The sequence below is a fragment of the Oreochromis aureus genome, linkage group 3 (genome assembly GCF_013358895.1).
Source record: "Oreochromis aureus strain Israel breed Guangdong linkage group 3, ZZ_aureus, whole genome shotgun sequence".
In the NCBI taxonomy this organism is placed as follows: domain Eukaryota; kingdom Metazoa; phylum Chordata; class Actinopteri; order Cichliformes; family Cichlidae; genus Oreochromis; species Oreochromis aureus.
This window is the reverse complement of record NC_052944.1, coordinates 115,381,910-115,407,423: the sequence shown is the minus strand read 5'-3', so window position 1 is coordinate 115,407,423 and position 25,514 is coordinate 115,381,910. Positions and strand designations below refer to the sequence as shown.

The 25,514-nt window shown below is 42.4% G+C and overlaps 1 protein-coding gene across 1 annotated transcript; it reads right to left on the bottom strand.

Annotated features, from left to right (window-relative positions):
- Window positions 1-571: 571 nt before the first annotated feature.
- LOC120435093 (protein NLRC3-like) lies at window positions 572-25,514 on the bottom strand (the record flags this gene model as incomplete). The annotated part of the gene is made up of 9 exons (XM_039604016.1): window positions 572-730; window positions 14,170-14,714; window positions 14,863-14,909; window positions 17,258-17,425; window positions 17,701-17,874; window positions 22,718-23,727; window positions 24,165-24,949; window positions 25,106-25,292; window positions 25,455-25,514. Coding segments are annotated over 9 exons (3,135 nt in total), but the record flags the coding sequence as incomplete, so codon positions are not given.

The window sequence follows — 25,514 nt, the reverse complement described above, 5'->3', positions numbered from 1 at the left end:
TTCTTCCTGCAGGGAAAGTTCACAAAGCTTTCTAACCATGCTTTAACAAGCTTTTAGAACAGGGGTGTCAAACTCAAATACACAGTGGGCCAAAATTCAAAACTGGAACAAAGTCGCGGGCTAACATTAATATTTATTGAAAGTTTGACACCTATGTTTTAGAAGACTTGGAAAACTTTATTGCACTGCCCTGTCCATTGCATCTTCCATTTTTCTTTGTTACGATTATATATCATGTCATGTCATTTTTGAGCAGCAAACTCAGAAAGCTCATGGGGCCTTAAAAAGTTTTCACTAGCAGCCTGCTATCTGCAATGCAGCCGCATGGCTAGGCCTCTCCTTGGATGAAGTGGGCCCGTGCTTCATCAAACTGCTTTAAGTAATGTCAAAAAGGCAAACGATGACTGAACAGAAAGTGAAATATGTCCACTTTCTCTTGCAACAAAGCAATACTACATGTACTTCTAATCCTAACATACACACAGTAATGTATAACACAGGGTTGCATTCAGTAAATAGACAGGCCGCAAATGCACACCGTGCATTCATCATGGAACCTTAATGAATGGACTTACACCTGCTGCTCCTCCTGGGACGGGCCCCCCTTGGACGACTTCTGCCGGGATGGGCCCCCCTCGGACGGCTCCTCCTTGTATGGGCCCCCCTCGGACGGCTCCTCCTTGTATCGGACCCACTGGGATGACTCCTGCTGCTGGCCTGCTTCCTCCTCCTTGATTGACATTTTGCAAATCACAGGCCACAGCCTTCAGAGGCCAAATTTGAAGGCCGGGCTGGCCCTTGTCCTTCTTCATCTATCTTTTTTTGGCAGTTGGCAAACAACTTCAGGTGCATTACAGCCACCTTCTGGACTGGAGTGTGGATCGGAACAGCTTTTACGCCTTTACACTAATATAAATGCCTGTTGCTCTTAAAAACCTAAATATTGCCATCTTAATCAGCCATATGTTTGTAGCTGTTTATTTCCCTTCCTGCTCCAATAACAACATCAGGAGTGAGGCACTAAATGAACTGTTTCAGCATGTCAGTGAGCAGCAGATGGCCCACCTAGATGCTTCTCTCGTCCTAGCGGGTGATTTCGATAATGCAGGACAACAACAAAGACTGTGCTTTCCAAACTGCACAAAGGCATTAAATTTCCCACACAGGGAAACAACATTTTGGACAATGTTTTCACCACCCAGAAAGGAGATTACAAAACATCTAGCCAAGTGGTGCAGCAACAACAACCTGTCCCTGAATGTGGAGAAGAGTAAGGAGCTCATAACAGACTTCAGGAGAACTCACAACCTTCACGCCCCACAAACCATCAGTAGTGCTGCTGTGGAGAGGGTAAAGCACCACCAAGTTCCAGATTGTATGATTGAATGGACAGGAGCCTCTTAACATCCAGCTCACAGCCACTTAACTCTCCTTGTCTCCTCTACATCCAACAAAGAGTTAGCTGTTTGTACTTCTGAGCATGTGTGTGAAAATCCTGAGCTGTAGTCTTTTTTTGTAACGTGTGAGCCATTTGTAATTAAGATATGTTGTTGTTGTTTGAGCTAAGAGCACTTATGTAAATATTTGTTGTAAGTGTTCCTTGTAATTTCTTATTCACTGTATATATTGAGCACTGCAACAGTTCAGTAGGAGTAAGAAGCCCTTTTTGTTTTTTGGATAGGAGCTTAGGTTAGAAAATTGTCTTTTTTTTTGCTTTGACTTCCTGATAGGGAACATTAGAAACCTTTTTGTGTTTTGTTTTGGGATTGCTCACATCCGAAGAGAATAAACTCCTGATTAGCCACTTTAATTGCTTTGTTGCTGGCCTTTCTTGGGAGTGGTTGGAGTGGGGAGACAGGATTACTCTTACATAACATTGTCCAGACATGCCTTGTAAGGAGAGAAGGAAACAGTGACATAAGGAGCTGTGTGAGGCAGTGGATCCCTCAGCAGCTGGATTACAAAGAGCACACCTGTACCAGTTGTTGTATTGCGGAGGTATTCAAGTATAAAAATTCTAATAAACACAATGTTTTGCTTCTATAACATTTTTATATCATTAATTTATTATGGATTAGCTGCATTAGCAGTTTTTAAGTGTGGATAATTAAATGACACATTAATACAACAGTAAACTGTGCCTTGTTCTTAGATGGACAGCAAGTGGAGAGTGATAGATGAAATGAGGAGATGAAGGAGAGAAGAAGAGAGGCAAAGAGTGAGTCTCAGGCAGTGAATCACTCTTTGCCTAGCTTATTTCTCACAGTTTTGTTGCCTTATGGTTCCAAGTGCTGTCACCAATCTTTGCATTCGAGGATGTGGTTGAGGCAGCTCTGTGCCACTTCTTAAGGCGGAGGCTCTGAGTTCCTTGTCACTGGATGATGTGTTAGACACATTAGTGTAAAACCCCTGCTTCATGAAATTCTTAAAAACTTTCTTTGCAAGTTTGTTTTCTGACTGTGACTTCGTCTTTTGTGAACAGATTCCCCAGACCCGTCCTCTAACCCTGAGCGTGAGTTGTTTGGCGTGGCTGTGTGAGGATTTCCCCCCAGCGGAGCGAGTGAGTGTGGAAGGAGCGTGTGGAGCTGTGTTTTGGAATACGAGTTTGAAAAACCCATTCCCTTCCCCGGATCCAGCTTTGGAGCCCTGGAACCCCCGACACCTGTATATACTCTGCACCAGGTGTTTTTGTGAATAAAGAACTGTTTAATTGTGACTTTCAGTCAGCGCCTGAGTCCCATCTGCTCACAGTGACAGTTTGTTGTTGGGGTTGCAGTTGTGGCTGATGTTGAGGAAGTTGTGTTTTCTGTCGGAGCAGTTGTGGTTGTCTGTACAGGTGGGTGAAATGATTTACCCGACACCTTGAACGTTGCAGAAGGAGCTCGAGTGATGCTGACAAGAAATTTGGACACACTAAATGGTTTGGACAGCGGTGCTTTTAGTATACTGATAAAGGTGGTGAGATCTGAAAATGATGGACACATAATTAAACTGGGGCTCAGAATGGACAACCGGCAGCCTATGAGACACAACCGCAGTTCTAATGCAGCATCTGATGATCTGGTTTATATTGAGAGAGCAGAGGAGAGTCTGAAGTTTAAAGGAGCGGTATTCGCCTGCACAATCCACAAAACCCAGGGTCTTACAACACAGACAGCTGTAGTTTCAATGAAGAACATTTTTGAACCAGGTATGGCTTATGTTGCTCTCAGCAGGGTGACTGATCTTGAGTTCTTAGTGTTGAAGGTTCAGGCTCCATTCCCTGCGCTCATTGCTGTTGTTGACTACAGTTTGACTCCGTTATTGCAAAACCTGGTAAGTCTTTTAGATTCACTTGAAATAATGGACTGTCACCCAATAATTTTGTGTGGAGATTTTAATGAGAACCAGTTACAGAGTGGAAGAAAACAGATTCTGGAGCGGTTTCAGTCGAGAGGGTATTCACAGCTGATCACTTCTGCCACTACAGACAAGAACACCCTGCTTGACCTCATTTTTATTTCTCAAGATTTTTCATTTATAATGAATGGCTTCCCAAAAATTGGCTTCCCTGCTCTGTCTCTAAGAAGACCATTATACAAAAGCTACCTTAACATTTATCAAACCTTTCTTTTTGGAATTTGCCAAATTATGACTAATCTTCACGCAGAGCACGGAAGATCTGCTGTCTGTTATCATGCACCTCAGATCTGAAATATGCTGCAACAAAGTATTAAACTGACATCATTTATTTTTTATTCTTATGTTTTAGATTACTAATTCTACTATTTTAAAATGCATTTGTCATAATTTTTAACTGTCATCTCTTTTTGTTGATACTTGATTTTACTGTGTATGTATCTCGACAGTGTAAAAAAGTGAGAGCTTCTCCTCGAAAGGCTTTCCAAATATTTAATAGTAAATAAATAAATCCCTGATAAATTCAGATATTTATTATGGGTCATATGAATAAATAGAGACAATGTTTTTGTTGATTATAGTAGATTTTATAGAATCAAACGTTTTGGTTCAATTAGACTTTGATCATGTTTACAGGTAAAAGATGTCAAAAGTTTTAAAGTATGTTAACTATTACTAATTTTACTAGTATTTAGGCTAACACAGATTTCTATAATAATACATTTAGTGGAGAAAAACATTTTTACAGCTAACAGATTGTGTATAAAAACTGATTTAGGTGTAAATGTAAAGTTTCTGCATCCATTTTCTGACTTGGCCTTTATCTGGGTGGGTTTGGGTGGATAAAGGCCAAGTTAGAATTCTCTGAGCAGCTTGAAACACCTGCTAACAAACAAAAGACATCAGAAAGTATGGGCTTTAGGTGTAGCCCATACTTTCTGATAAACTAATTAGATTTAGTAACTGACACCCCATACTAGCATTACATTGACACTTGGGGCTTAGCTGGGTGGGCGGTGTTAAAAGCACTTTATGTTTTGTAGATGTATTTTCTTCAGACAGGGCACACACTCCTTTGTGGGAAAACCTTCAAACTTCACCATCTCCAGCTGAAACAACACCATCTTTTTTTATTTTTTTTTTTGTCTGTCCCATTTGGTTCTTAAGCCGTCAGAATTGTTGTCTGAAGACCAACAAGGATACCAAATGGATTTATTTTGCCAAATGGATCATCATGGCATTGCCGTATTGGTCCATTTGATCAAACTTTGTTGTTATTATTTATTTTATTTTCAGTTTTTACAGATGGGACAGACATGATTGGGGGATAGGAAAGGGAGAAAGAAAGAGAGGAAGGAAAAGAAAAACAGAAGGGAAAAGGGACAGTGAGAAAGGGCACTTACAAAGACAAAGAGAAAAAATCTCCTGGATCACCTGTTGAGAGAAAAAGAAGAGAAAACAAGCAAAAACAACCACAACAACAACAACAAAGCAACATACTAAACACAACACCATCATGTTAATCTAGCTAAGTGTGAACAGCAGTAAATACTAAATATTGAAAGTTGTGCAGCACGCAAGACAGACGGCGCACAATGTGCTTTGAAGTAGCAGCTAAGAAAGGTGTAGTTTGTCTACGAACAGTGAACACCCGTGTGCACACCTTTGTGGATCAACGCGCTTGTATACAAAAGGTTTCCCCATGTAACGGTCTGCTAGAGGGTGTAGAGAGCCCTAGCCCGTCCCCAGGGCATGAAGCAGGCATGGAGGAGATCCAGGCTCCAGACATCCAGAGGCCCCAGAGTGCGAGAGCCCAAGGAGTACCACCGAGGGGCATCCGTGCCACCCTCCTGGGAAGGGCTGAGGAGATCCCCAGACGGGGGGTCACCCAGTAGCCATGGAGCAGAAGCCAGAGGGGGCTGCACTGGCGCGCCGCCCGCCGCTCTGCCGGCAGCCAGCTGTGCCAGAGTGAACAGAGTTGCAGGCCCGAGGCCAGAGGCCCGAGGGCCCCTTTGCCCCAGAAGAGGCCTGACCGGCGACAGGCACCAGGCCCGCCAAGTAGCCACGGGAGTGAGCTGGTGCATACCTGAGCGCCCAGCCCGGACACCAAGAACCACCAATGCACCAACCCCTGAGGGCATCAGTTACCGGCAGGGAGTGTGGTGAGGGGAGATAGGCCTCCACACTTGGAGGGCCTGGGAGTACCCAGGGAGGTGGAGTCTAAGACCCGACCTGACATATGGACACAGACAAACAGGCACACACAGACACAAACATGCTTTCCCACCCTCATGCACACATATACAAACACTCAGCACTCACCCAACGTAGGGATAGACATATATAGACATGTACACACAATCATACTCCCCAAACATACTCTATGACCCGGATCCAGGTACCCTCGCCCCCAGAGGGGGAAACGGCACCCAGACCCAAGAGATAGCCAACACCTCCTCCCAGCCCTCCGCCCAGATGGCTAGTAGAGAACGGGGGTGTGTGAAGACCCCATACCTCCCTCCTCCCGCTCATGTGTAGTGTTGCTGCGTGCTGTTCTAAAGTGCATTTAAAACAAGGGAGGGCATGGTGCTGCTGCCAGAGAGCAGCAGGTGTAGCACGGCCCCTCCCAAGAACCCTCAATGTCTACATGGATTTAAAATTGAGAGGTGGGCACCAGCGCCAGAGGTAGGGTTGAATACACAGACCGTCCACTGGACGCAGTTAACGTGGTCACCCTCAAGGTCCTCACATATATATACATATATACACATATATACACATATATACACATATATACACATATATACACATATATACACATATATATACATATATATACATATATATATATATGTGTTATTACAGTGTGAATAATGTGGATGTCTAAGTTGTGGAATAAAATTGAGGCACAGGTGGCCAGAAGGGGACAGAGGGGGGGGAATGTCTCCCCTGAACCCTGGTGACACACCCGCACCCCAAGGCCCTACCTGTGTGGGTGGGTGTGGTGGAGCGGGAAGAGGGAGGCAGCCGGGGATGGGGAGAAAAGAAGGGAGGGGCAACAACACCATCTTAACACATTTTCATGAACTGCTGATCCAAACCCGATCCATCAGTGCTGGACCGCACAGATAACTACATTCCACAAAGAGACTGCCGTTTTATGAACTACCATGTGTCTTCAGTGGAGAAGATAACACACCCATCATCTGACCTCCTGCTTAATTTGGAGACCGTCACCATGCTGCCACACTCCAAACCTCTGAAATCATCAATGATGAGTGTAATGGAGACCAGGGGTTCCATTAGCTGGTTGGTATTGTTAGAGATAATTGATGGATTGGGAATTTAAAATACTGTAATAAAGACAAACACATTAGTTCTTATGGAGTCTTTATTAGGTTTATTTGACATACGATTAAATTGACAGCTTGTGAAGGTGAAGAGACAGGGGGACTGGTCATCCTACCTGTGTCAGAGAAGAGCCAAAGTTAGAGCTGCTGACATTTAATTAGTGATGGGTCCTGCAACACTGACGCACCGACACATGTATCAAGCTCACCTAGTGAAGCCTGTATCGGTGCGTGCGTCGCTTTAAGAAAAAGTCACGTGATCGATACAGCTGCTGTATCGCTCATTGCCAACGCACCAAACTGTGTTTAAAAGGTACCGCATCCGCATCTGCAAACGGAATGAGTTGCCACAAAAAAAAACAAAAAAACAAAAAAACACGAAATTACTCTCGCAAAGATTAAAACAAAACAAAACACATCCCTCCATAACAAAATGGAGCCCGAAAGAAAAAGAAATGTTTCTGCAATGTAGTTTGTCTGTCTTTGTTTCAGTGTAATCTATCAGAATAGGAAAAACAGCAATGTGAGTTGAAGTGTAAATTATTTATTTCATTTTATGCAGGTTAAATGTCACATCTGTCCTGCATTTCTTACACAAACAAAAGCACCTCCTCAGTGTTTAGGCATTACAGAGCCAAACATGAAAATGAGGAGACAAACACACTGAGAATGAACACAGGTTTTTTTTTAATTAAGTGTTTTATTATTTTGAAATCAAGCATCTAGGAAGACCGTTCTGGACCAGGCAGTCCTGAATTTTATTATAAGGGACTGCCAACCGCTTAGTGTTGTGGAGAGTGTCGGAGAGACACATTCCAAGATCAGAGAATCTTTTAAGGTACTGGGGGATGAGGAAGACATCTTATCAGAACTTTTTCCACCTGGCTTTACAGTTTTTGTGTACCCCAGCTTCATCTGTGCCTGTGAGTTTTCCAAAGCTGGGGAAATGGTGTCAAAAAAACTCAATAGACTGAATGCAAAAACATTGGATAAACTTATTTTTCTGAATAGAATTTTATAATAAACTCTGAGTCAAATGGGTAATATTACATTCACAATACTTTCATTTTAATTTTCACTTAGTGTCATTCACAATATATTTTATAGATGTCTACAATATTTGAAATGTAAAAGATATAAAATGATTCCATGGAAAGTACAATACCTTATACAGTGTACAAGTATGACTAGGTTATTGAATCAGTGTCTGTTGTGAGCAAGGTTATTATCATTAACTAAAACTAACGAAATAACGAAAACTAGAAGTGAAAAAACTTTTTCGTTAACGGAAATAAAAATAAAAAGGAAAAACTAAAACTGTAATGAGTGTTCACAAAACTAACTAAAATTAACTGAATTTATAGCAAAAATGTGTTTAGTTTTCGTTGATGTGTGCGTGTCATACAATAGTCAAGGGTAAAAAAGAAGTTTAGTTTCCAGGTTTTTTTCTTGCTGTGTCTCATTATGCCAGCAGGTGGCAGTACGTTAGTCGAGTCGTCTGTGTCGCTGCTCCGTCCACGCGCAGAATCATGTCAGGAAAAGTCGGGAGAAAGCGCCAGCTTCCAATTTGGGATTACTTTGAATATGACTGTTTTGGATAAAGCAAGTGTCTTGTAGTGGAACGAGACAAATTATGAGGGACATTTCTAAAGGGAAAAAAATCCCACAAACCTTAAAGTGCACTTGAAAAGCTCACACAAGAAGGCTAACCTAGCTTACCTGGAGAAGGTAAGGGAGCACGCCCAACCCTCATCCCCAGAAACAGAAGCTAACCCCAGGCAAGGCAGCGTGATGCATCCCGAGACAACAGGACTGGGATATCTACATAACTGTGTGAGTCAATTGCCTTCAAAAGGTTTATCAATTCACTTGAACCAAAATTACGAACACCCGGTGCTGCAAGAGTTAATAGTCTCATTGCGGCCAAGATATACATTTTATAGTTGCCTGATATCAACGGTTGTTCATCTGCCCTAATTTATTTATTTATTTATTTAAAGAACCCATAGGTGGGAATGTGAGTTGTCTGTCTCTGCGTGTTAGCCCTGTGACAGACAGGCAACCTGTCCAGGGTGCAGGGTATAGTAGCTGGAATAGCAACATACCCAAGGATAAGCAGAAGAGCATGACTGATATGATGAAACTGGGATTTTGTTACACTTAATTATTGCAAACACAACTAAAACTATAACTGAAACTAATCAAAACTAAACTGAAACTAAGGATTTTCAAAAAAATAAAAACTAAACTAAACTAGCAAACAATTGGTAAAAACTAATTAAAACTAACATGAAATTGAAAATCTGAAGTCAAAACGAAATAAAAATAAAAACTAATGAAAATTGCAAAACTATTAAAACCCTGGTTGTGAGTCTCAAGTTGCCTGCAATGATATTTAAGGTCCAGCAGGTGTCAGTATGGAGCAAAACAGCAACACTGTGTCGACACAGTATCGATACAGTTTGGGGAATGTGCTGAAACGCTTCACGAGGCCTCATCTACCCATCACTACAGTTAATCATTTGACAATAACCTAAATCTATGTGAAATGAGAACTTATAAAGGTACTCACCTGTCCGGGTTGCTTCTTGCAGGATGTGGAGCAAAAGATTGAAAGCTGCTCAATCACCTGTTTAAGAGCTCTTGGAGCAGACCAGTGTGCCAGGTTAGGGAGTATGGATAAAGAGGGTTTTAATTCATATAGTAATGGGTGAAGCTTATGTTATTGGTTCGGATATAGTACGTGTTGGAAATATGTATATGTTTGTGATGTACTTTAATGTTATTGTATGGTTGTTTGTGTGGAGGGTTATGTTTTCATGTTGATTGGTTAACCCCCATACTTGGGCTATTCCGGATGCTCACCTGAAAAGGTAGAGTATAAAAGGAAGCCATTTTGTTTAGTTGTAGTTAGTGTTTTGTGCTGTTATCATGCTCTTTCTTTAATAAAGTGCCAATCCATGGATGTATTTTACTTCAGTCTCGTGTCATATTATTGGACAGAACCTATGACCGCCGGCCAAAACTGACAAGTGGTGTCAGGAGTGCTGCCTCTAATGAATGTGGTAAATATGATGACGAGAAGTGGAAAGAAGAATGACTGTAATGAAGTGGCAGAGGAAGGTGAAGGTGCTACAGCTGATCCAGTGGCTAAAGCAGGAGCTAAACCTGGCGATAGACTGGATGAACTGACAGCTCTGGTGAAATCATTGATGCAGTCTCAAGCAACAAGAGACCAGAGAATGGACAAAGAATCAGCACGACAAGAACAATGATGGAAAAGTATGCAACACCATGCAGACCATTGTAATCTTCATTGGCATCTGGTATAGTTCCGGTTTATTTTAAAAACGCTGCTATTCTCCCATTTTTAAAAAAACCTCAACTTGACCCCTCTCTTTGGAGCAGCTACCGACCTATTTCTAAATTACCGTTAATTGCTAAGCTTCTAGAAAAGGTTGTGGCTAAGCAGCTTAGGGCAGCTCTAGATAAACATAGCATTTATGATAAGTTTCAGTCCGGTTTTCGTCAATTTCACTCCACGGAGACAGCTCTTCTTAGGGTCTCAAGTGACATCTTGGTGAATAATGATGCAGGAAAATGCTCTGTTCTACTCATGTTGGACCTCACATCAGCTTTCGACACAGTTGACCATCACATCCTCATTGAAAGGCTGAAAAATTTGGTTGGTGTATCTGGAACTGCATTAGAGTGGTTCTCCTCTTATCTCCATCACCGATCCTTTTCTGTGGCAGTTTCCGATTTTAGGTCATCCTCTACCTCCCTTGCTTATGGTGTCCCTCAAGGGTCAGTTTTGGGGCCTTTACTGTTTTTAATCTATCTTCTCCCCCTCCAGCACATAATGGGCTCTTTTGAGGATATTTCTTATCATTGTTATGCTGATGATATTCAGTTGTACGTTTCTTTTATGCCTGAGGATTTATCTAAGCTTCAGCGGCTGAATGATTGCTTAGATTTGATCAAACGTTGGATGGCTGCAAATTTCCTCCAACTCAACGAGGGGAAAACCGAAGTCCTCGTATGCGCTCCTGATAGATTTCTATCCCAGATAGTGAAAGCCCTTGGTCCTCTCTCGCTCTATGTTAAATCCTCTGTCAGGAATCTAGGTGTCACCTTTGACTCGAGTCTCACATTGGATGGGCATGTCAACTCTCTGGTTCGATCTTGTTTTTATCATTTAAGAAATGTGGCTAGGCTAAGCCCGATTTTATCTCGTTCTGAACTGGAGATTGCTATACATGCATTTATTTCATCACGGTTGGATTATTGTAATTCGCTGTTTATGTGTCTTAGCAAAGGTTCTCTGGATCGTCTGCAGGTTGTACAAAACGCTGCAGCGAGGCTTTTGACAAAATCCTCCAAGTACTCACATGTGACACCATCTCAGTTACACTGGCTTCCTGTTAAATTTAGAGTCGATTTTAAGATCCTGGTCTTGACCTACAGAGCTGTGCACGGACTGGCACCTGCCTACATCTTTGATCTGCTACAGCCCTATGTCCCTAGCAGGTCTTTGAGGTCATCTGATCAGGGCTTACTTGCTATAAAAAATACTAAGAGGAGGACTAAGGGTGACAGAGCTTTTGCCAATGTGGCCCCGAGACTGTGGAACTCTCTCCCCCAAGCATTAAGAACTGTGGACTCAGTAGCTGTTTTTAAAAAACAACTCAAAACTCACCTTTTTAAAACTGCTTTTGGTTAATTATTTGCCTGTTTTATTTTCTCTTTTTAAATCTTTTTATGACTTTTAATCTTATGTGCAGCACTTTGTGATTCTGTCTTGAAAGGTGCTATATAAATAAAAATTTATTTATTTATTTATTTACCAGTTTCAGCAAATTCAAGTTCAAGTGAAAGAAATGACAGAACAGCAGCAGGAACAAGAGGACAACCAAATCGAGGAGGGAGGTCAACCTGATGATGGGCCTAGTCTGACTGGTCAGCAGATGTGGTCTCTGCCAAGACAGGAATCATTTCACCAGAGAGATCCCAAGCTGTTGCCACTCACTCCAGATGATGATGATATTGAGCATTTTCTCACTACTTTTGAGAGAATGGCTCAAGTCTGCCATTGGCCTCGAGAAGAATGGGCTGTTCGACTCATACCTCTGCTCACAGGTAAAGCACGTAGTGCTTATGTGCATATGGACATTGCTGATTCGGAAGTCTATGATAAAGTAAAAGATGCCATTTTTGCTAAATACGAAATAACTGCTGACACATACAGAATAAGTTTTTGAGCCCTGGATATTCACCCAGGTGAAACTCCAAGAGAACTTTATGTGCGATTAAAAGATATGTTTTACAAATGGGCGAAACCTGAAAAATCTACAGTGAAAGACATTTCTGAACTGATGATCTTGGAGCAGTTTCTGAGGATGGTCCACCCAGATCTGGAGGTGTGGATCAGGGCAAGGGCGTCGATTTGGCATGGACGGAGGGGACATGTCCCCACCAATATCCAGCGATTATTGAATTGTCCCCACCAATAATTTGATCGCTTCTTGTAAAAAAAAAAAACCCAAACCCGATAGAAAGAAGAAAAAAAGATCTGTCAGCGTCTCAGTCACCCAGCGGTGCAGAAAGAGTTAAATTTCGTTCTCTACTGGAGTCTGACCTCATGTGACAAATATGGCCAATGTGATTGGCTGAGCCTTTCAGGGAGCTCTGTTTAGTTTTAGCAGCGGCAAACCTGCGCTGAGAGGAGGACGGTAGCAAAGAGGGAGAACGTGCATATAAGAAAGTATTTTTCAAAGAAACCTGTAAGTCACTTAAAGCCAAGCTCAGTCATAAAATGTGTCCGTCATAATAACGTTACAGGCTATGCTAGGCTTTGGCCCACATCAGTCTAAAATTGTGTGTAACCATGAATGACGTGTTTTGGAAACTAACTGCACAACAGGCAGCGCTATTAGTTCTCTCAGTCTCAGAGCAACATTTCTAATTTTGATTGAAAATGTCAGAAAAAACGGCAGCCTCGAGCAAGCCAGGATATTAGTTTACAGAGGCTGTTAAAATTATATGTCTCTACGTTAAAATGTTGGTGACACAATAATTTCATCCTAGTGGCACTGACATATTCATAGGGTTAATTTTTGAGACAAAATATCATGAGGTAGTCATGATTTTGCAAATATTCCACCTTGTAGTGCAGTTTGCACTACAATTGTTAGGCTGCTGATGTAAATTGATTGATTAGTGTAGATTTGACAAAGAATCTGAATTGACATGTCTCACTTTTTATATGGCATGAATCAATGTGTTATTTTATCAAGAGGCAATATGTCCTAGTGCAGTCAGAGGGGAGGAGCCAGGGCCAAAGGTGAGGCACATCAAGCACAGAATAATACTTTTGTGGTCGTCTTAGATGAGTTTTATGGACAAAAACCACCAGTTCATTTAGTGTTCCCTTAGTTCTAATGTGTAAGAGAAGTTGGTGTTGTCAGGTCAGGAAAGATGCCCTGGTCAGGATATAATTTGCAACTTCCAAAAGAGCATGCAGACCATTGTAATTTTCAACAGTTTGACTGTAAGTGACAGGAGCAAACATATTGGCAGAGTGGGGAAAACCCCTTTTATAATGGTAATGATTCTGATCTTTTATACATGATTGCATTTGTGCTTATTAAAGGAGCTGTGGCTCCTGGTCAAGTGAGGGTCAGAAATTCTTGGCAGACGTTAATGATCGGCCAATACATGGTGAGGATGATGGGAGCTCTGAAAGGAATTGGAACACACCTGCTTACATGTCATATTTCTCAAGTTATGTTATTATCCTTTATTACTTAAAACTTAACGCTAAAGAATATAAGTTTTAAGAGTTAAGCAGTTTCATTTATGGTTTGAGTAGCATCATTTGAGTGTGACATTTAGTCTAGAAATTACACATATCGTTTCAGCTGTGTACGTGCGGGCCTTCTGTAGGTGTGAGGTGCAGAAGGGGTCATGACACCATACACAGAGCACACACACACACACACATACACCCATACACAAGCATAGGAGTAGAATCATCTTAGTAGGTTAGAAGTTAAGATGTGTTTTTGCTGTAACCACAAGTGTGCCGAGGCTGTCAGTTGAAACGGGAAGACGCTAGATAGGTCATCAAGATAAGAGCGAGCTTGTGGGGATGACACCTGGATGGAGACGAGACAATGTTCTTTTAAATTGTGTCAAAAGTTAACTGAACAGTTGTGGTTTTGATTTGACGTATGCTGTATTAGCTCTGCCTGGCAACAGGAAAGGGGGCTGTACTATTCTACCCCTATAAAGTCTTTGTTGTGACTATTGTAAGACAGTTCAACACTGAATCTGCACAGTGTTGAACTCCACATGTGTATTCATTAAAATGTCGTCTAATTGCACCCGGCAGGATCAGTGGTCATTATTTTTGGTCTACCTCCTCAATTTCTGAACCCTTAACAGACACTGAGGCACCAGACCAGAGTCTAAACCCAGGATAAAGAGTTTGAGTGAATGTGGTGTTGAAGGTGTGGAGGTGGATCAGAGTGTCAGAGGAGACTCTGTAGAAGGACAGAGTGCCAGCAGGACAGTCCACATACACCGCTGCTCTGTTAGAGACGGAGGAGGAGGAGGAGGAGATGGATGTTTGTATGTTATTGTGCCAGACAGACTGAGGACCATCATTAAAGCAGCTCAGACTCCAGGACTGATCATTGAATCCAAACACACAGTCATCACTGCCTCCTTTCCTTTTGATGCTTCTGTAACTCACTGATATATAAACGTTTCCTCTCCACTCGACCTCCCAGTAACAGCGACCAGTCAGACCATTTCTACACAGCAGCTGACGACGACCAACAAATCTGTCTGGATGATCAGGATATGACTGAACCTCCTCCACATATGTCACCTTCCTGTTGTTGTCAGACAGTTGGAGGTTTGTGTTCACTGTGTTTGTGTCGATTGTGAGTTGACAGGAATCTGATGGAGAGAACAAACACAATCCAGCTGCAGTTATTGATCCATCATCTGTTCATTGATTGACACTTTGATGATGACTCCTGACATGATGAAGATGGTTGAATGTGTGCTGCTTTGTTTTCATGAATCCCATTAAAAACACACTTACACTTCCTCAGACCTGGTCTCAACCATCGGACTCCAGCAGGCTCCACCCTGAAAGGAGGAGGGGTCAGAGCAGTCAGCATGCACACATGGACATTACATGGCTCTCACACACACACTGTTACACACTGATAAAGGAACAGTCCAACATTTTCATAAATACACTTCAATCCATCCGTGGATCAAACTGCTGATGATTGGACTGATCCTAGATCAGTACATCACTGTGTTGAATGAAATATGACTGATTCAAACTGTGACCTTCATCATCTTTATATTCCTCTCCTGTTTAGGTGGAAAGGACACCTCCCTGCCTTTGCTGCCAGCTGGTTTTCTCCGCTTGGAAACCCATTTAACATGGCTGACACTTTATTAGGTACACAGTGGCCACTGTCTCAGGTACAGCACACCTGTGACCCAATAAAGTGGCGCTCACTTGTTTATGAGCCATCTCCCTTCAGCTTTTTTAGCCGACCTGCTTACCTCCAACTTTGAGTCCGACAGGAACAACAATCCAGCACAAATTCTCCAGAAATGACCTCGTCTGGTTTCATTGAGTTATTTTATTTCCACACAGAACAGACTGGATGTTATCAGCACACAGAAATCACATGAACTTGTGCATTAAAACATGTTAGTGGATTATCTACCAATGAATGAGGAGATATTGGACGTGTTTACAGATGACAGATTAGGCCTGGGTCTGTAATACTGTGAGCAAACACAGAATATTAACCAAGAACAGTTCTTTCATTTCCATCATTTAAGTTGGCTAATAAAAACCACACCTCATCTCCTAATGCACTGAGCGTTCCTTATCTCTGACTCTAACTGACTGCTGGGTCCATAGTGTTCCTCCCCCTGCTGAGAAGGTGCAAACAGCTGCCTTCTTTCAGTCACAAACATCAGTCTGTCCACTGTCATTCTTTCCATGACTTTCCCTACATGAGATGTTAGAGCTGCAGGCCTATAACCTGATGTCTTAGTGGGGTCTTTCCCTGGTTTCACAGTTCTTTCCAGCTTCCTGATATATTCTATTATAGAAGAGCAGCAGAGCATCCTCTAACTGCTTCATCATGATGTAACACACCTGATCCTTCCCAGGTGAAGTCATTTTTATGCATTTAAGAGCTGCTTTGAATTCAAACATTACAAACTGAATATTAGAACTATCCTCCTCTCCAGGATTTTCCTGATTTAACATTTCAATATGATTCATTTTTGTTCTCTCACATCTGCCGTCATCACTTCAATTATTCCCACTGTGGATTTGATCAGATTGTTTGCCCAGCATCTCTACATTTTTCCATCCACACTACCTGTAGCTCATTAATACTAATAATATTGGAAACTGCTGTTGAAGCCTGATGGTGACACTTTATGGTGAAGAAGTTAATTACAGTAACAGGACTGGTTGGCTTATGATACACTGGACATTTCCATCAGTGCGTTTATGAAGCCACTGTAAGTAATAACAGGTTTATTGCATGGCCTGTTAATGTGTGTCGAGAGGAGTTGTTGTTGAAGCTAACAGTATCATTATCATAGTAATTGTTTAATAGGTATTATATGTATAGACAGCCCACGTCCAGCTCTGCATGTGCTCCTTCTGCTCCATTTCTATAAACAACTTAACATACTCATTCTCCATTGTTTTCAACTCAACCAGCTGCATTTATTGAAGGAGTTTGAATTTGCTTTACGACAACTTCTGTTGTTTCTGCATTCATGTTCTTAACTGTACTCCCCACATTCTGAATCTGTGCAGTTCTTCCTAAAGTACTGCAGTATTCCTGCCAGTACATCCTTTTAGTTTTCCTAACTGTTTCCTCACCTCTGATGCTCGTTGCTATTTTTTCCTCAATGCAAATTCATGCTAAGCTGCTTCATATCCATCCCTGTTTCTAAACCTGTAATAATTCCTTTAATGTGTCTTTGGCCTAATTATGAGTCTGTCCACATGTTTTTAGTTCCCCACTTGCTTTAGTTTCTTAGCTCTGATTCTCTGAAATTTATCCTTGAAATCATTTACTGGCATCTCTCCCTCTCACTCCCACTATCCCCAGAATACCAGAGTATTCATCTCCTGGTATATCATATGGCCTCATTACATCTTCTCCAATCATCCCTGCTTCTAGAGTCTTGCCTCATCTGCAGGCAGTCCAAGAGAAACTGCCTCTGCCATTTTCTTCTTCTTAATCTTTGATTTTTCTCTTCACTTTCTCCATTGGGTTATATTAAGAGGTCCTGTGTTGTACTACAAAATCAAAGTAGTAAAACACAGGACCTTTGGGTTAGATATAAGGTGATTTGACAAATCATGTCTGTTGTAAATGAGTAAGCCATTTATCGACCTGACTCAGGTTTTAAATCATCATCAGAAAAGACTGAATCCTGACCTGAGAATTGTACACTTTGGACTTTCCACTGCAGAAAATAGAAGCTTCAGTCCTGAATCTTGCAGGTTGTTGTTACCCAGGTCCAACTCTCTCAGACTAGAGGACTGGGAGCTCAGGACTAAGGACAGAGCTTCACAGCTTCTGTCTGACAGGTTACAGCCACTCAGTCTGAAAAAATGATGACAAGAAGACATTAAACACTTGTGTTAAAGTATATTCATGTTGCCACAAGGAGAAACTGCATTTACAATATTTCAACACTGTTTCAGGACATGCTGGAATCCTTATTGCCTTATGTTACAAAAGACAAATGTGGCAGCTTACTGTGAATTGGATGGATTCATTAAAAAAAAAAAACATACACACAATGTTATTTTTTTCCAAATGAAATTGATTAAATGACATTAATTGACGAAAAAAAAATCGATAGCACTTGATCTGACCTCAGCGTTTCCAGTTTACAGTACTGACTCTTCATCCCAGCAGACAGAAGCTTCACTCCTGAATCCTGCAGGTTGTTGTTACCCAAATCCAGCTCTGTCAGACGGGAGGATTGAGAGCTCAGCACTGAGGACAGAGCTTCACAGCTTCTGTCTGACAGGTTACAGCCACTCAGTCTGAAATCAAGCAGGAAGGGACACAAGATCAACAAAACAAATCAGAGCTTTATAGCTTTTTTTGTTGTTTTTAAGTAGAAATCAATGAGGTGCTGGTAGATTCTGTTGTTTTGGTTTATTACCCAATAACACACACATACACTAATATTTGTAACTTTTGTAATAGTAGCATTTATAATTTATAATGCAATGCAACAGTGATCACAGATTGAAGGGGTCTGAATAAAACTACAATGCAGTGATTTTTAAGATGACTTGTTCTTCCAATTTCCAACAACAGATTTCTTCAACCTTACGGTTAAAAATAATTCTTTATCTCATACTGAATCTCGGTGCACCTCCCCCCAGTTTGTTAAAATGAAGTGCTACTGAAGTTGCTGTAAGTGATGTGTGATGCCACTGATTTCCTTTCTGATCCAATACAAAGTAAAATTCAGGCTGGTACCTGAGATACTGATGAAAACTGTTCCTTCAGAATCAATAATAATAATAATAATAATGCATTGGATTTATATAGCGCTTTTCAAGGCACCCAAAGCGTTTTACAATGACATTATTCATTCACACTCACATTCACACACTGGGGCAGACTGACAGAAGCGAGGCTGCCATATCGCGCCATCGGCCCCTCTCGCCAACACCAGTCTGATTACAAGACATCATAAGAAAATATGATGGTTTGCGTAACATAAAAAGCCTGAATTTTAAAATATTCAATTAATAATGAAAAACAGATGTGACTGAAAATAATAAAGCTGGGAAACATTTTATGGCCATTGCTACGGGCCATTTGATCATTTTACAACCATTGCAAGAGCTTGGTTGGCATAGCCAGCAATAAGTCGGATAATAATAGGTCCAGTGAGTGATGGGCTCCGCCAGGGCTGCCCTTTGTCACTGATACTGTTCCTAATCTTTGTGGACAGATTTCTAGTAACAGCCAAGTGGCGGAAGGCTTTCACCTGGGGGGTCTCAGAAACTCATCTCTGCTTTTCGCAGATGATGTGGTTCAGTTGGCTTCATCGGGTGATGGAATGGTTTGCAGCCAAGTGTGAGGCAGCGGGAATGAAGATCAGCACCTCCAAATCTGAGGCCATGGTCCTTAGGGTGGAGTGCCTACTCCGGGTCAGGGACAAGTTCCTGCCCCAAGTGGAGGAGTTTAAGTATCTCGGGGTCTTGTTCACGAACGATGGGAGAAGGAGGCGGGAGAACAATAGGTGGATTAGTGCTGTGGCTGCAGTGATGCGGACCATGTACCGATCCATCGTGGTGAAGAGAGAGCTGAGCGTAAAAGCGAAGCTCTCAATTTACCCATCGATCTATGTCCCTACCCTCACCTATGGTCGCAAGCTGTGGGTAGTGACCGAAAGAACGAGATCATGGATACAAGCGGCGGAAATGGGCTTCCTCCGAAGGGTGGCTGGCCTCTCCCTTAGAGATAGGGATAGTACCTGCCTGCAGCACTACTCTGTGTTAAGGGCGATCGTGGCTCAAGAGTTGGGAGTTCGCCTTGTAATCAGAAGGTTGCCGGTTCGAGCCCCGGCTTGGAAAGTCTCAGTTGTTGTGTCCTTGGGCAAGACACTTCACCTGTTCCCTACTGGTGGTGGTCAGACGGCCCGGTGTCCGGCAGCCTCGCCTCTGTCAGTGCGCCCCAGGGTGGCTGTGGCTACAATGTAGCTTACCATCACCAGTGTGAATGACTGGGTGTATATTAAGATTTACTTTTATTTGTGTTGGACGAGGTTTTCGCCTCTGTCACATTTCTCACAACTAGCATCTTGGCAGTTTGTGGAGCTGAAATATCTTCACACATGACTCGCTTATGATCATCACCTGAGTGAGCGACCACACGTGAGCTGTGAGTCATTTTTAAAAGCTGTATTTCACACATTACTGTGACAGGTGGAAGAAGTAGTTCCTACTAATCATTTAGTCAGTCCCAACAATGTAGTTACTTTCAACTCTGCTTCTGTTCATAATAAACAAAGAAAATACCCCAAATCAATAAAATGTTCATATTTTAATAAATTCTAGAACATAAATAATATATATCAATAAATAACAATCAACACGCCACACCCAGCAGTCTGGACACCCCTGATTCAGATGAACCAGCCCAAGGCTACATACGAGAGAAACGACAAAAGAACCAAATTCTCAAAAATCCAAACACAGAAATATTAGCACACATGTGATTCTGCACATGGGTCCATCCTACCAACCAACCTCAGATCAATATATCACTCACTCAATCAACCCCGACCTTACACACACAACACAGATATTACATCAGGATACAAGTCGGAGATCGGTAGTGTTACAGAAAAAAAACATTGAAATATACACTGCAATGGGAAAGTACAAGAGGAAAAAAAGAGACCTCTACTTATGCTGGGCTCCTATGGGAGGACAGCATGAGAACAGGAAAACAAAAAAAACTCCTCTGCACAAAAAGGACATAAATGTCCACAACACAAGATTATGAAACACATGACAAGCCACAGGGATGGGTAGGGGGTAGGAGTAATCCGAAGCAGACACAGCAACCGCCCTGCCCGTAGCTACAATTCCAGCTCACACCCGTCGTGTTCTCCAGGAGGGCACAAGCATCGAAGGCGTTTGGAAAGGGAGGGGGGATGAGTGAGTGCATATCAGTGTATATGTATGTGTGTGTGTGTCCAGAGTTCAGCTGAGACAGTGTCCTTCGCCCTCCCAGGCTAAGTAAACAGTCTTCCAGCCAACCCAGGTGGCCTTGCATAGAATGGGAAGAACAGTCTCAACACAGTCGTTATCAGGGTGTTGTTGTTCAGCTCCAGCCTTGAGACCGCAGCTGGCGCCGAAGGGGTGTCCACATGAAGTGAAGGTGGTTTTTACTTTAGTGCAAACAACTTATGTGAACACCAGTCTCTTAGTCTCCCGTTGGAGAGCTGCCTCAAAGAGCAGATTCTGAGAACTCACGACCGCAGTGCACTTCCCAAGATGTAATCCAATTTGCGCTCAGGGGTGTTATTCCAAGCGAGCCCCTCCAGATGTAATCAGTTTGCACTCAGACGTCTTGTTCTGAGTATTCACGGCAGCTGTGCGGTTCTCCAAGATCTTATCCGTGCTGCACTCAATGAGCCCATTTTGAGAAACTCACGCCTCGTTCCATCGTTTCAATCCCAGCTGTCAGCCTTGTGGGGGTTTGAACAGCCGGTTCTGCTTCCTTAATTCTTCGATAAGCAAGGGCCAAGCCAGCTCCGATCAGCAAGAACCCTGTTATCATGGTTCCGAATAGGTAGATATCTTCAGCACTGAGGCTCACCCGAGCCCAGACTTCTCATTGAGAAAAGGGTAAATGGACTGGTTCTTATATAGCGCTTTTCTACTCTGTCCGAGCACTCAAAGCGCTTTATACAGCTAATTCATTCACCCAATCACACCCATTCACACAAGCACTTCTAAGGTTAAGTGCTAATTGTCTAACATTCATACACATTCATACTCCGATGGATGCATCGGAGAGCAACATGGGGTTAGTATCTTGCCCAAGGATATTTGGCATGCAGACTGGAGCAGCCTGGGATCGAACCACCGACCTTCTAACTAGTGGCTGACCTGCTCTGCCACCTGAGCTACAGCCACCCCCAGGGTGTCAACTGCATTTAGGGACCAGTTGATCAAATCCATAATTCCTCTTTTAGGTTTTAGAGAACAGACTGTGAGAGAGTGTTCCAGGGAAAAGTAATACAAAAAACACGAGACTAGACAAGGACACAAGAGGCTAAGCAGGGAAGCTAAGGGAGAGGAGAGGAGGAGGAAAAAAAAAGTGCGACCGCCTTCACCGAGAGCCGAAAGAGAGGATCTCCATGCATGCTCACATCAATGCACATACATTTGCAGACATACAGATTTTAATGTTCTGTTTTTAGAGTTTAACTAGAGTGTTTAATGTGGGTTCATAGATCAAAACATTTTAAACTCCTTAAGTGTTTAAAGGCTGTATCAAAAGTTCATTCAAGTTACAATATTGTGGTCAAACGTTCAGGGGGCCAAAACTCAAGGCACACTTTAGGTTGCGGGCCAAACAAGATAAACATTTATTGAACACACCAACAATGTTTTTTAAACATAAATATGAATTAAAACAGACAGGAATATAATTCCAGATTAAATAAACTTAAAAAAATAAACTTTAACTTTAAATATTTTGCTCCTCATAAAAATATATCCTGTCAAAATTATGTAAGTTAGAAATATGAACATGCTGCCAAAACCCCCAGAAAAAATAAATGAAAGTATACACAAGGTTCGAGCCGCATGTAGACGGAGCTGGGCATTGCTTCAGGAATGGAACTAATAAACTGTGCGGGCCATTCAGTGTGGTACTTTCCCTTGAGTGCATGATTACACTGCAGCTCCATCTGAATCTGCACAGGTGCAGTTCAGCAAAGTCCGCTGACTTGGTTCAACATTACTACAACAGAGAAAGTGAGGCAGGTTGCACTGATGCATTAGTGACAGCTTCACTTGAAATGCCTTCACCGCATCATACATGTCATGTTCATGACAGATTTCCTTGCTGAGCTCAAAAACTCTATTGAGATTAATTAACTCTATTGAGATTATTAAGAATTTTTATCCCAACTCAGCCAACAGACCTCTGTATGATAAGGAATGTCGGCAAACTCTGAATCTATTTCCCACATAAAAGACTGAAATTGACGGTGATTTAAACTTTTAGCTCAGATAAAAGTTCGGTTTGCGTTACGGTGATCATTACATGCTCCATTGTCATGGAAGAAATCTGTGACCACTTTTTAATCAACATTTTAAAAATAAACATTATCACATATTTACTCACAGAGCTTTGTTGGAGGCTTTGACCACTGGCAGCAGCCTCAGAAGAGCCTCCTCTGAAGCAGAGTATTTCTTCAGGTCAAACACATCCAGATCTTTTTCTGATGACAGTAAGATGAAGACCAGAGCTGACCACTGAGCAGGAGACAGTTTATCTGTGGAGAGACTTCCTGATCTCAGGGACTGTTGGATCTCCTCCACTAGAGAACGATCATTCAGTTCATTCAGACAGTGGAACAGATTGATGCTTTTCTCTGCAGACAGATTCTCACTGAGCTTCTTCTTGATGTACTGGACTGTCTCTTGATTGGTCTGTGAGCTACTTCCTGTCTGTGTCAGCAGACCTCGTAGAAGAGTCTGATTGGTCTGCAGTGAAAGACCCAGGAGGAAGCGGAGGAACAAGTCCAGGTGTCCATTTGGACTCTGTAAGGCTTTGTTCACAGCACACTGGTAGAAGTGTTTCTCTGCAGATTCTGTTGTGTCAGACTTCTTGAAGGTTGTTTGATCTTCCAGCAGATTGAGTCCAGAGTTGATGAAGGTCAGATGGACATGAAGAGCAGCCAGAAACTCCTGAACACTCAGATGGATGAAGCAGAACACCTTGTCCTGGTACAGTCCTCTCTCCTCTTTAAAGATCTGTGTGAACACTCCTGAGTACACTGAGGCTGCTCTGATATCGATGCCACACTCTGTCAGGTCTGATTCATAGAAGATCAGGTTTCCTTTCTGCAGCTGATCAAAAGCCAGTTTTCCCAGAGACTCCATCATCTTCCTGCTCTCTGGACTCCAGTGTGGATCTGTCTCAGCTCCTCCATCATACTTGACCTTCTTCACTTTGGCCTGAACCACCAGGAAGTGGATGTACATCTCAGTCAGGGTCTTGGGCAGCTGTCCTCCCTCTCTGGTTTCCAGCACATCCTCCAGAACTGTAGCAGTGATCCAGCAGAAGACTGGGATGTGGCACATGATGTGGAGGCTTCGTGATGTCTTGATGTGGGAGATGATCCTGCTGGCCTGTGTCATGTAATTAATATATTCTTAGTGCTTATTTTCTGATTATATTGTTTTATGTACTTTAGTAATGAAGGTTTGTAAAGCAAGGCCACTTTTGACTCACAAACTAAGTGCTCAGCCAGACTGAAAAACAGGAAGTTAGTGTAGCGCATACACGCATATTAATAAATACAGGAAGCCAGATAGAAAAGAGGAACTTGTACCATATAAGGAGTTGTTTGTATCAAAATTGTGTGACGTGTAATGTACCAAAATAAAACCTATATGAGACACAGTTTATGATTCTAATGTTAGAGATCCTGCAACTGGCATTGGGCTGTGCAGGGCTCTCTCTCTTCCGGAAGATGATTGAATAAAAAGAATTATAAATGTTTTCACCACTATGAGTCGGGTTTTCTCTTTTCTATCATGGGGACAAAAGAATCGGGTTTTAATACCTGCTCCTCATCTCTGAATCTCTTCCTGAAGTACTCCTCCTTCTGTGAGTCGGTGAACCCTCTGACCTCTGTCACCATGCCAACACACTCAGGGGGGATCTGATTGGCTGCTGCAGGTCGTGTGGTTATCCAGAGGCGAGCAGAGGGAAGCAGTTTCCCCCTGATGAGGTTTATCAGCAGCACATCCACTGAGGTGGACTTTCTAGGGTCAGTTAGGATTGTAGTTTTGTGGAAGTCCAGAGGAAGTCGACACTCATCCAGACCATCAAAGATGAACACAACCTGGAAGTCTTCAAAGCTGCAGATTCCTGCTTCTTTGGTTTCAGTAAAGAAGTGATGAACAAGTTCCACCAAGCTGAACTTTTCCTCTTTCAGCACATTCAGCTCTCTGAAAGTGAATGGAAATATGAACTGGATGTCCTGGTTGGCTTTGCCTTCAGCCCAGTCCAGGCTGTATTTCTGTGTTAAGACTGTTTTCCCAATGCCAGCCACTCCCTTTGTCAGCACTGTTCTGATTGGTTCATCTCTTCCAGGTGAGGCTTTAAAGATGTCTTCTTGTCTGATTGTTGTTTCTGGTCTGTCTGGTTTCCTGGATGCTGTTTCAATCTGTCTGACCTCATGTTCATCATTGACCTCTGCAGTCCCTCCCTCTGTGATGTAGAGCTCTGTGTAGATCTGATTCAGAAGGGTTGGGCTTCCTGCTTTAGCGATCCCCTCAAACACACACTGGAACTTCTTCTTCAGGGTGGATTTAAGGTTACGATGACAGACTGCAGCATGAAGTTCTCAATGAGAAGAAATATGGAGAACATAATTTGAAAGTGGAAATAACGAATTAATTTTAAAAAGAATGAATCTTTAAAACATGTTGCTCCATCTCATAAGACATTAGAAAATATTCATTTATCCAGCAGCTTAAATCTTTAGATAAATCCTCTTACTGCTCTGCAGACGGTCAGCCAGCTCCTTCTGCTTCATTCTCCTCAGGAAGTCCACTGTGATCTTCACAAATGCCTCTCTGCTGCTGCTCCTCTGACTCTCTAAGCATTCTGGGTAATCTGGACTCAGAACCTTCTGGATCTTCTTCAGCTCGTTCTTCACAAAAGTGATGATGTTGTCCTCCAGCAGCTGGAACAGAATACTTTATGAATGAGCCAATCAGACTGAAATCATGGATCCAAACATCAGATCCATGTTGGACACACTGACAATCCACTGGTCTACAAAGAGCAGCATGGAGATGACTGTGAACAGAATACATGTAACAGTAGTTGTTGTACATGTACAGACCATAAATATGGAGTCCAGCTGTGTTTGATGCTGCTGGGCAGACTGACCACTGGGAACCTC